General features: G+C 32.4%; 1 protein-coding gene across 2 annotated transcripts in view; it reads left to right on the forward strand.

Moving 5' to 3' along the window:
* The first annotated feature begins 2,474 nt into the window (after positions 1-2,474).
* The window catches only part of LOC118189249 (serine/threonine-protein kinase pelle-like), a 77,648-nt gene continuing 67,114 nt past the window's right edge, over positions 2,475-13,008 (forward strand). The window contains exons 1-3 of one of the 2 annotated variants that reach the window (XM_035359830.2): positions 2,475-2,801; positions 2,996-3,181; positions 10,141-10,241. In XM_035359830.2, coding sequence (XP_035215721.1) covers positions 2,705-2,801; positions 2,996-3,181; positions 10,141-10,241 — 384 coding nt within the window. In that variant the 5' untranslated portion in view covers positions 2,475-2,704. The remainder of the gene's footprint in view (positions 2,802-2,995; positions 3,182-10,140; positions 10,242-13,008) is intronic. The other variant, XM_035359828.2, reaches the window with a different exon arrangement.

Genomic DNA, 13,008 nt, shown 5'->3' on the forward strand with positions numbered 1-13,008 from the left:
ATACTATTCATGCCTCTGATGAACCTATGCATTACGGCTATAATAGTTCTTCTATTATTGACATTTTTCTGTCCAATAACCTCGACTATGATTGCCAAATTTCTGTTATTCCAGCTCTTTCATTCGACCATAATCCCATTTTTCTTCAAATCAGCATGAATAGTTACTTACCTTCACTGGGCAGGAGTATTGGCGTTACAGACTAGAAACAATTCTCAAAAATCATTTTAGATACCATTCCTGGAAATCCCAAAATTATCAATGAAGACGACATTGAGTCTGAAATCAAGAAGTTTACCACCTTTATTCAACATGCTATCAATTTTTCAACCAATAAATTCATAACCCTTTGCTTCCTCTTCCAGCCACCATAAGACAAAAAATCAAATGCAAAAATTGTATTAGGGAAAACTGGCAAAATACAAGAGACCCAAGGCTCAAAACGCAACTGAACGCTCTTCAACGTGACATCAAAAAGGACATTAGTAACTTCAAGACGCAGCGCTGGCGAAACGTCCTCGACTCCCTCTCAACTGAAGATAATTCTCTTTTTGACATCACAAAGAAATTTAAGAAACCCTCCAAGCAAATTCCGCCACTTCTTGGTACCAACGGAATAATTTATTCAGACGAAGATAAAGCTAACACCTTTGCAGGTATGCTAGAAGAAACGTTTACTCCCAATACTACCCCCTGCGACAACAATCATATCTCCAAAGTTAATGATATTGTTAATACCTCCTTAAAAATCCCAGGTCCTTTAAACTTTACATTCCTTGCCACGCCTAAGCTGGTTGCCAATTATTTTAGCTCCTTAAAACCCAAAAAAGCTCCAGGTGTTGATGGTATTTCTACCAAAGCGCTGAAACATCTTCCTATCAATACCATCACTTGTCTTACTAAGATAATCAACTCTTTCATCAAATTCTCTCGTTTTCCTAATATATGGAAACATGCCATCATCCTCGTCTTCCCAAAACCGCATCAAAATCCAACGTTTTCCCAGAACTACCGCCCAATCAGCCTTCTCTGTCAACTTTCTAAAATAGCTGAAAAAGTTATTCTATATCATCTTAATCAAATTATTCCACAGAGCTCCTACATTCTAGAAGAACAGTTCGGCTTCCGTCATCTTCACAGTACTAATCACCAGCTGCTTCGTGTCATCAACTACATTACTGACGGTTTCAATTGTAAGTTCCCTACTGAAGCCATTTTTCTTGATATTGCGAAAGCTTTTGATAAGGTATGGCACCGAGGACTTATATATACAAATTTATCAAGTTAAACTTCCCCGATCATTGTATTAGACATATTGCTTCCTATCTCCAAAACAGAATCTTTGCAGTGAAAATTGGCAGTTCTGTTTCTTCCACGAAAAAACATTTTCACTGGAGTACCCCAAGGATCTGTATTTTCTCCATATTTATATAACATTTACATTTACGGTATTACTAAGGACTCACAAATTACCGTTGCTCTTTTCGCTGATGATACTGCAATTATGACCCAAGCTTCTACTGTTACTGTTAACTAGCTCCTTCTTCAACATTACCTCAATCATCTAGATCCGGGAATCATCCGGGAAATCAAAAGTAATAGTTTTTCGCAAAGGCCAAGCAAATTTTACTCCATCTAGACATTTTCTGTTTGACGAAGAAATTGACTGGGTTGACGAAGTTAAATATCTAGAGTCATTCTTGATAAAAAAATTGACTTTTCAGAAACATCTCAGGGAAACTGTGAAAAAATTAATATCAGGCTTGCAACTATGCGCCCACTTCTTGGCAGAAGAAGTCATATTCCCCCTTCTAATAAACTACTCTTATGTAAATCTATACGTCGACCAGCATTACTCTATGCAAGTCCTGTCTGGGGCCATGCTGCCAAAACTCACCTTCTACACATCCAAGTTCTTCAAAACAAAGCACTCAGATTATTAACGCGCCATGTTTCATTCCAAATTCGTATATCCACCGTGATCTCAAAGTAGATACAATTCAAGATTATATTCAAAAAACTTGCCAGAAATTTCTTCTATTCAGTTCTCATTCATCCTAACAACTGCACCAACTCTCTTAGATGTTCTCCATTTCCCAAAGAAAAGCACAAATATCCATCTGACATTCTCCATCTTTAACATTTTTTACTCATACTAGATTCTTCAGTTCACTGATTTAGATCTTCGACCAGAAACTCACCTTTTTCGTCGACTGATTGCGGCCACCTGACTTTAACTTTCGTCTTTTTGTTTTACCGATGTTCTTCAAGAGTAAAAGGAGGCGCTGCTTTCTGAAACTCAAATTCAAAATGTGTTCTTAGTTTGCACCTTGACCGACAGATGGCATCACAAAAATCGTCAAACCTAAACCAAATTCTGAGACTATTTACGGAAAGACCAATAGATGGCAGCACGCAACTCGTAAAGATTCCCTCCTCCACCGGCATCTGTACTTCAATTTCTATTCCCTCTCCAGTTTCAATGAGCAAATTGAGGAATTTTTCATCCTTTTCTCCCTCTCCCTCCATTGGATTCAATCAGGAACTTTTATCACTATGCCCATAGTGGACTTCTTATAGGTTTACAGGGAAGTACTGTTAACGCAGTAGAACCCTTGTATAACTACTTTTGTATCAACGTGTTCCGTCTGGTTCGACGGAAAAAGAACTTCAACTTCGAAAGTGAAACTGTATTTTGGTTGTTATGGCTTCGAATATTGTGTTTATTCACGATCTTCCTTTTCAGCCTCGGAGAGAATTATGTCGTATACTTGATGCTGATAGACGATGGGAGGAATTAGGTGTATATATGTATTCGATTATTTTTTGGTGAATAAAGTGCAATCAGTATAAGAGAAATGATCCGTTAATTTTGTATATTGTTTTTGAAACTTGCTGTATAAAATTTTTTGAAGTTTTTTTTAAGGATAAATGAGTCTTTTAGATTTTTTTGCATAATTATCATATTGATAATAATAAAGCATTCTAACTGTAGGTGGAAATCATATGAATTTGGACGTAACAACATTAACACTTATTGGACAAGCAATTCATCGAGATAAAAGCCCAACATCGGAACTTCTTAACAAGTACAGCGAAAGAAATGGAACTATCAAAAGATTATTCATAATGCTTGCGAAAATGGATCATCAGCGAGCTATGTCAGTCTTGCAACCATATGGTAATTTTTATACTAAGCAAACAATTTTCTTTAAATTCATATGTTTTTCTTTTAGCTTGACAGAATTTAGTTTCTGAAAGTCTCATCTTGTTTGACAGTAATACCAGATCTTGTTTCATCACTGACTTTGATCTGGAATTCATCTTCCTGCAGTAAATTCATAATCACATTGACTGTTTTACTAGTGGGCTGATGGTTATCCTACTTATGTTGTTTTTTACTTGGTACAGGTAAGCCTCCTATAACATGGTAGATAGGTTCCTAGAAAATGCCGTGTTGTGTGAAACCATGTTGTATGAAACAAAAAAGGGGGTTACATTCCAAAAACTTATTAAAAACAAATATTTTTTTTAATTCTACATAAACAACTTAATTTTTATTAAAAATATGTATCTATGTACAACACAAAACAAAAATATTACGTATTTTAATTTAACACAGCTTTAGCTTAATAAAATTCTTCCTCTTCATTGCTCAGTACAGTCAAAAGTCGTTAATTCGGACACCCATAATCCGGAATGATCTATAATCTGGACCTTGAAGCTACAAAACTTTCCGCGTATGCGTCTCGTTCACGCATGCACACAGGCGTTTACGAGTGCGCGTAAGACCTTTACAGCTGTGAATAAGCGTTTGTGCATGCGCGTTTAATGTGTAACAGACGGTATAAGCTAAGCTAAAATTATCTAATTCAGTTAATATTGCAGATTGCGTTGTTTCTTAATCTTTGAATTGGATCCGGCTTATTATTTTTTGCAGACTGTTAGAGCAATTTTATAAAAGTAAGCTTGAACTTTTGATTATGTCAAACAGAATTTCCGATATATATTTGTTAATATGTAAAGGATCTAAAGCGAAAGTATGTTTTGAAATCCGAAATCTGTTTATCATTTTCACGCTGCTCGGCGGCGGGCGCGTAATGAATTGGAAGTTGATTTGTCAGCACTATCCTTATCTTCAGCGCAGATGTTTTTATTTTATTTGGCTTATAATTCCTTACCAAATGTAGTATTTCATCTCGATATGCTCCGTCTTTGATATGATTTAAAACAAGTTCCTCGTCATTATAATTCGCTTCCGATAGCGAAAAAAAGTGACAGAGGTTATTGAAAACAAAAAAATTTCGATTGACAAATTAGTCGGTGTTCTTGACACAGCAATTATAGGACTTGAACGGCGGAACTTTGTAACTGAACAAGAAATTATGTCTGTTTAATAGAATTAAAGAGAAAGTATTATCACATGAAACGAAGCAACTTAAACAACTTACATTGAAAGAAATGTTTAATAAAGTAAACAAATAAATATTAAGCTTTTTCTTTTTGTAAATTTTGATACCCTTTAGATCATATTGTTCTTTATTTCATAAATTACGGTTTCATATTTTTAATTTTGTAATTTCTGCATGCCATCTTACCAGATTTAAACTGATGATCTATAATCCGGAAAAATCGATAATCCGGAATCGCCGAAGTCCCGACGAGTTCGGATTAACGACTTTTGACTGTATAATCAACCAAGAGTGTTTTTTAGGTGCAATGAAATCGCTTTCACTTTCAGAATTTTTTTCTTCATTTAAAATTCTGATATATTCTTCCCTCGTTAATAAATCTGTAATTTTACATTGTGTACTAGTTCTTACCAGGTCATTGTAAATTTCTATATATGGAGCTAGACAGTTTTGCAGCTCCCTTTTGAATTTTCAGCTTCTTTCGGCAGAAGGGTCTGCATTGAATAATAATGACTTCTTCCAACATGCATTGAATGTTAATGCTTTCAGATCTTTCAGCGACAAAGATATGATGTCGATACAATGCTGGATTGAAAATTTGTTCCAGGCTTCCATAGCATTAATTGAGTTTGAGTCGGTTATGTCTAAAATCTACTGTAGTGCTCTTCTTACGTAATGCGTTTTAAAGGTATAAGTAATATCTTGATCAAATGGTTGGAGTAACGAAGTAGTGTTAGGTGGTTGAATAGTATTTTGGGATGATTCAAATCTTGTGGGTGGCATGGAGCATTATCTAATAGTAATAAAGTCTTGAAGCTTAAATTTTTCTGCGCCGTTCAACGTTTGGCACAAAACAATTTATAAACAAGATCTATAACTATCTATAAACTAACAAGGGTTTTGTCTCCCTCATTATGTCTTAGATGACTGTGTGGGTGACTTAAACAATTTTCTTATTGTGTTAGAGCGAAACCGTATTGCAAGAGGGTTCTCGCAATTTATGAATCGTGTTATAGTGAAACCGTGTTATAGAAGAGTTACCTGTATGTGATTTTGCTGGAAAAACTTTATGTAGGTTTAGCTATCTTTCATTTTTATTGGAAAACATTTAAAGTTATATGTTATAGTATCTTGAATTCATTGAACTGTCTATTTTAAGATTGGTATTTATTACTTCTGTGGTGTTCATATACTTTATAAGCTCTCATTCACTCTTATGAGAGTTAAATTCTTTTGAAGTGATAATTACTTTCAAAAATTAGAAAGCTATTTTTTGAGAGATTTTTATAGAGTATGGAGGATAGAAATTTTGAATGCAAAATGTATTTTTGTTAATGTATTGTGATAGATGAAAGTGACCAGTCATCTTAATATAAGTGTCAAGCTTCAAGATATGTCATTCTGTGCAAGTCTAACGTTTTGTAAATTCAGATACATTCTGTTAGTGGTAGATGAAAGTGACTAGATAGGTCATTAACCCAGTTAATGTGGGAGTGTCCCAAAATCCATAGAAAATGTTCCATAATCCCTGTTTTCTCATATTTAGTAAATACTCAGTATAAATTTTTTCTATCAGTATTTCATCTTGTTATATTTTTAACATATTTTAACATATATTCCAAATGCCCTTTTTACAGAATCGTATATTCTATAAAATTAATAGTTTATGAAAAATTTCAGGTCTGTATGTGATCCACGTTTTTTACCCAGTAAAATGAACAATACAGTTAGATGAAGTACAGAATTTTAAATGCATGGATGAAAAAAGTATTATAAAATGAAAACATGAAAGCTTTATTTTTGCAAGAAAGAGCAAATTATTCAATGAATTTTTGTGTTCAGAAAAATGTGTTATCTTTAAGAAATTAAAAGGTGATCTAAAATTGTCAGTATATATAAAGACATGATTCCTGAAGTCGTATTTATTTATTTTAAGATAGGTAGCCTTTATTTGTTTTCTCTAATCAAAGAATAAGTTAAGTAAGCCTTTCGCTGTAGGTACTTGAGTCACCAGATCATTCTCTTGGGTTGGTGCAATAACAGGGACCTTGTTGGAATGGGCAGTTTGTGCTGCTAAGCCTAACTTTAGAAAAAAAAAAATTCATAAATTAAATTTGTTTTCCAATTGTTCCAATTTTTGATAAATTATGAAACAAATACTCCAGTCGTTGTCAGAATTAATTTGAGAAATTTATCATTATATGTTCTGTGCTATTTGATGTACAAAAATGTTTTTCTAAATGATACACCATTCACCTCAGTGGTGAAACATTGAGAACATTTGTATGCATTTATATCAATTGATGCAGTTCATAGCCAGCTCTGTGTATTTACATTACCAACCCACAATTCCTACTTCGATTCTGAAACAAAAAATAAAAAATAGCAAAGGTCAACGGGGTGGGGATATATTTCAGGGTACCCTTTGGTGAAAATTGGCAATTTTTTGTCACCATTCCTGTTAACGTTCAACACCTTCCCCAGTAGAATGGTGTCCAAAATGTAATGCAATAAAGCATAATTAAAACAAAAAATATATAATTCAAACAAGGAAATAACATAAAAATGGAAATACATGTTATTTAATATATGCAGTACAAAAAGGAAATATCAACTTGCCTTATTTAGAAATTTCTGTGTCTTCGGTGTGTGGCAAGCAGAATTCCTTAACAGCATCCAAAAACTGTCTAAAATTACCTGAACTGGAATCTGCGCACTGCTGTTGCCAAATAAACTCACAAAAATAAGAATAAAAAATGTCTTCCGGACTGTCGTCTCCATAGTGTCGGGCAAACCCATTAAAAGCCATCTAAACGATCTTTATTTTCGATCATATGCATTTTCTTTGTACGGACAGGACACTTTTGAGGATTACTGAGTAAACCCTCACTTACACCAGTCATTTGATGCTTTTTTCCCCCATTCTTTCCAAATCATACAGAAAGTTCAGATTAATCTTATCATGGGCAGCCATTTTAGTGTAAAGCACAAAATAAGCGACATCCAACACAGAAATAAGCCATGAGAAATCAAACTCGCCACGATCACGCATTACAGCCAATCACGTCATGATAGGGTTTCCAAAACATACATGGTAAAATATTCAGGTTACCAATAAAAGAAACAGCTTGGTGATAATCCAAGGGGTACCCCGAAATATGGACTACCCAGGTCAACATTTTTCCAGTCTGATAAATTTAATCTAACAGCTATAGGGCTTTATCTAATGGCAAAAAGGATATTTATTAAGCATTCTATCTAAAAATTCATATGTAGTATTCCTAAACTAACAGTCCATTTAAACCGTGATTCATATTTGACACACCTTGCGCTGAGATAGTGGTGGCTGATGCATATATGACATACCTGTCCCAAAAGGGTTAAACTTATTAACTTATGTATTTCAGCAATAAATGAAGATTACGAAGATTTTTTTTTACTCTCAGAATAATCTTTTCAAATATCCATGTTTGATAATTGAATTGCACTTCAAATATGTATTTCAGTACTAAATGAAGATGATTGAAGAAACCCATTTAATTACTGACCTGTGAGATCTATCATAATCGTGAAATATTTATTGACCTGTGTGAAGAATTCAGTCCAAGGAAAGTTCTTGGAAAAAATGCTCAAAATAGATAAGCAAAAATTATAAAATGTTGTTGAAAATAGCAGGCATTTGGCATTTAAACCATTAACTTTCTGGCATTTCTGAGCTGTGCATCTAATACCCAATAAGTGCAACATACATCGGTCAACTTTAATTTGTAGGTTGGAATCAAGAAGTCCAGTTTCAAATAGATATGCATTGAGACAGCTATGTTCAGTTAACAGATGAAACAAGCAGCAACTGAACATTGAGGACAACTTAATTTCAATAGACATCTTAGAAGAGTAAATTCCAAATTTTGGTTGAAGGAAGAGTTTTGTGGAGTAAAATATCATTAATTTGTTAGACACAGAAAATACAGTAATACCTTTCTACGCTTAGGGTTTTATCGCTTCATTTGTACCAAAGTGAGCTGTGACCTTCGTGAGAAGGCAATAACACTGAAAAGCATGGTGACAGTTTCTGTGCAGTAATTGTAGGCAGGAAGTCAGTTTACTGGTTTATGTTAACTTTTTGTCTCAAAATATAAATTAAATATTTAATTAATTAAAATAAATATTCAGGTAATATTTCATTGTTTAGTTAGTAGCTAATTGTCACTTGCTTAGGTGGCAAACCAATTTTTAGTTCTTTTTCCTCTTAATTATTTGAATCGTACTACTGCAGGATGTATTCAAGCTTGTTTTGCTGCAGAATGTGTATTAAGTATCCTACTACTGCAGGATCTATTCAAGTTGTTTTTCAGTATTTTGAATGTTCTGTTGATTACATCCTTTGCTTTAGCATTTCCTTTTAGTCTTTATGACAAAATGAGTTTGTTATGTAGAACTGTATAATTTCAAAGTCATTATTTTTCTTAACTTTGAAATTTATTTTTCATAAAGCACTGTTAATTTCCTTTCTTAAAATATAAGACTACTTCTGGAAATTACTTCCATATTTCATTTTTCAAAGTCTTCATCTAATACCCATATTTCAGGGGGGGGGGAAGGTATTTGATTTTTCCCTTTCAAAAGAAATTGCAGTAATTGTATTCAGAAAAATGCCTGGCATAACAACAAATTGGCTTCTTTTTTTTATGAGCAGTTTTATGACTTTTTCTGATCCTGATATAAAAACAAAAATATCACCAGACTAATCTCATATTTCAGCTAAGTTTATTTCAGTGCATCAGGGTAGAAATTAAGGAAGGGGCATTTTACTAGAAATTTTTCGTGCAGTGCAAATCTTATTAAATGAAATTTATCAATGAACATAGGTAACCGAGTTTCTAAGATCAAATGTATCTCAAAGTGTACTAATTTTGCTAACTGTGTACTCATTACTTATTTCCATAATAAAATATATCTATTTACCATTAAAGCATTAAAGAAAAAGTTACTAAAAACTTAAGATAAATGGTTTCACAGCTTCAGTATTCTTTTTCTTCATCATTTCCATTAAACTAATTTTATAGTATTTCACTAAAGTTTGCTAATGGCTTTGTTTAAGGATTCTTTCTGCAGTTAACAAATAAAAGTATTGAGGAAGACAAACCATTTGTATGTTACGTAAAAGTATGTTTTCTAGTTTTGATTTTTATCATTTTTCATTTATTGAAGTAATTAATATATTTATTTGTTTAATGAATTCATAGTTATTTATTATTATTGATATATTTGTAATAATAATTTGTTTAAAATAGTAATATATTGTCTGTGATAAACAAGATTTGATTTCGTACATCAGAAGTTGTTGATTAGTTTAATTTTTATAATTTCTATTACTTTAGGAAATAAATACCAAATGGCTTCATTAAGTGCTTTCTGCATTAAACTGCAAAGTTTCTTTTCATGTATTTGCTGTTAATGAAACTCCATGAAATTTAATTATTATTGTAATGCAATCAGTTTAACCCTTTGTGGACACTAATTAAAAAAATGCATTTGTATTAGCTACGGATGTGAGTCATTTATCCATAAAGGATTAACTGTTCTATGATTCTGTTACAACATGCATAGTTATTAAGTTAAAATTATTTTGAATTTTAAAACTTAGTGTTAAACAAATCATTGAATCTTGGATGAATTGATGCTGTGTGAAATCATTTTATGTAATTTTTATATTTTGTATTTTTAGTGGAAGAAAAATACCATCGTCTTCTGCGTACGGAGAGCCTATCATCTGCATTTTTGTCTTGTTCAAAAAAAGAGGCTACTTCTAGACCATCTTTATCACAAGTATGTACATAATTTTGAAATTTTATTTTGCATTTTTTTTACATAACCATATTTGGATATGTTAAATAAATTTTACGTAATTTTGTCATAATGAAATCTAGTCTTCATGTTCATTGTAGATTTTGAAAGTTTTGGGCTTGATCTGTAAATCTTCACAACATGAGTTAGTGGGCTTGCTCAAAAAAAAAAAAAAAAAAAAAAAAAAAAAAAAAAAAAAAGAAGCTGTGGATAACATATTGCAAGATTAGGTATGGCCAGACTTGCAGGAATCTTTCAGAAAATGCACATTTTTGAAGTTTAATTTTTGAAGTTTTTTGAAGTTAAGCACTGTAGTATTATAATGAATGTGTATATCATTAGAATGACAATTTCATTTAGAACATTACTTCATGGAATAATTTAATGTTTTTATTCAGAATTCAGAAATTCAGAATTGTGAGGAAGTAATGTAACTTCATTTTTCATGATTTCTATTTTAATATTTTGTTGCAGAGTCTTTTACTGCAATTAGAACTTCAGATTGAACCAAAAATTTTAGTTCATCAGATGTTCTAATATGATATGTGGTTGTATAATTTCTTTAGTCATATACTAATGTTTTTTGTCTGAATATCATGCATATTTATTTGGCTCCAAATATTTTCATTTTGTGCACTTAAATAAGAACCATTTCTCAGCCATTCTAGCAATGCAAACTCATTTTTTTTTTTTTTAAATTTTAAACTATATTTTTGCACAAAATAAGACATATAGTTCTGTGGAAATATAAAAGTGTTAATATTGCAGAAAAGGTAATGCATGTGAGCTATTGGTATTAATTTGGATCATCAATATATCACTTCTGTATTTTGTTCTTTTTAAAATGTCATTAATTTTGCAAATTCTTCTGACATCTTTTCTTATCACATGTTCCCACAGCATAGTCATTGGATACAGCGGTTCCATCCTACCTATAACAGAAACGAAACTCTGAAACTATTATAGCTAAAAACAAATGAGGATACCCAATCAACAGATCTTGTCGAGATGAGATCTATCAATTGGATAGCACGTTTATGGGTAGCTGCAATAGAAAAGAATCTAGCGAATTATTATAGATAGAAACAAATGGATCTGTCGATTGGGTAACCGGATTCCATTCTACCTATAATAGAAAGCAAACTAAACTCACCACTTACATTGTACCTAAGATAGAAAATGAAACTAATGATCTAATGAAGTTAGAAGCAAATGAGTGCATGCAAACATTTGCTCTTAAGGAGAGCTGTTATTGGATGTAGTGGTTCCATCCCACAGCATAACAGTAACAAGATGCTTTACAAGGTACTCGTGCATTATCGCAACCACCTTAATGGAAGTCACAAGATTTTCAGAATCTGCCAAACTCTGGCAGCCATGAACATGAACATCCTTAAAGCAACCATACTCATAATAATCCTTCACTTAAGCAGCATTTTAATTTTTGTATGTGTTCTTTCTGTTGTATTCCAAGCTGTAATGGCTTTTGTAGACAAATTGTGATATTTTATGTTTTTAACGTGTCAGTTATGGAATTTGCCAGTGTTAGAAGAAAATACATTAAAATTTCTGGAGGAATACATTCTTTTGCCACAAAATCACTAAAGAGAATAGTGATAAAATGTGTTTGGTAGATGATGGATGCTCAATATTAAATTTGGCCAATTTGCTAAGTGAAGACACATTACTGTATACGTGGGCCGAAGAACAGCGATAAAATTTATAGAAGGATTTTGGAAAAAATATAAGAGGTTTATTGTTTGATCTATCATATAATCTATGTTTAATAATTAAAATTTTTATATTTTAAATTCCTAAAGTTTGTTTTCTTTTGTTATGTAAATAATTCTTGCTGACGATAATTATCGATAGTTTGGGAATTTTTTTTTATATAAAAAAGTCACTACAACTGACAGCACACCCTTGGTAAGTAATGTAAAAAATTGACAGATAGCACTAAGGTGGTTGCTTTAATATGTAGGTACCCTTTACAATAGGTTCTGTGCATTCAAAGCATATTTTCTTCTATTCCTGTTCAACTCATTTTGTTCCATTACAGATGTGGATATTCTTGTTTTATTATTCCATTACAATACCATTCTATTCTTCTTTTGCCAACTACTACAGTTTCTCTTATTCTGATCTTATCTTGTTCAAGTCTGGATTATGGCTCAGTAGTTCATGGATAAGCATGACCTTCTATTTTACTGAAACTAGATCCTGCTCATCATCAGACTCGCTAATTTTTTCTGGAACCTTCAGAACATCTCTGATACAGAGTCTGTGTTCTTTCAATACTAAAAAAAAGTTGAGATTAAAATTCAGAAGTCTGTAATTAAATGGGGTGGTGTAAATTCACTAATTCAAATAAGGATTTGCTTTTGTTTAATCCAAATGTTGTTTTTTAAATCAATAAATACAGGTATAGGGTGAAGCAAGGCTGGCATCTGTGCTTTCCCATAGGTACATACTAGGTATTGTATCCCCTTGCTAACTGTTATACTATCACACAGTTTTGAAGGAGAACACCTCGAGGGACAGTTTGAGGGTCTACCGCCAATTTTTTTAGAGGACTTTTGATTCACCATATATTTTGAGTTCCTCTTTGCTGTAAACTTACAACCATCCATGCCTTTTCCTTGATTTGAAACTGGGCTCTCATCAGAGTGGTAGTCAGTATCAGTAACCACTATACTTGGTGGCAACTGATAAGTATATTTATTAAATCTTCTAACAAATTTAAGAGTGA

This window comes from Stegodyphus dumicola, chromosome 12, assembly GCF_044657685.1.
Source record: "Stegodyphus dumicola isolate Sdum_Otavi_A_Nest chromosome 12, ASM4465768v1".
Lineage (NCBI taxonomy): Eukaryota > Metazoa > Arthropoda > Arachnida > Araneae > Eresidae > Stegodyphus > Stegodyphus dumicola.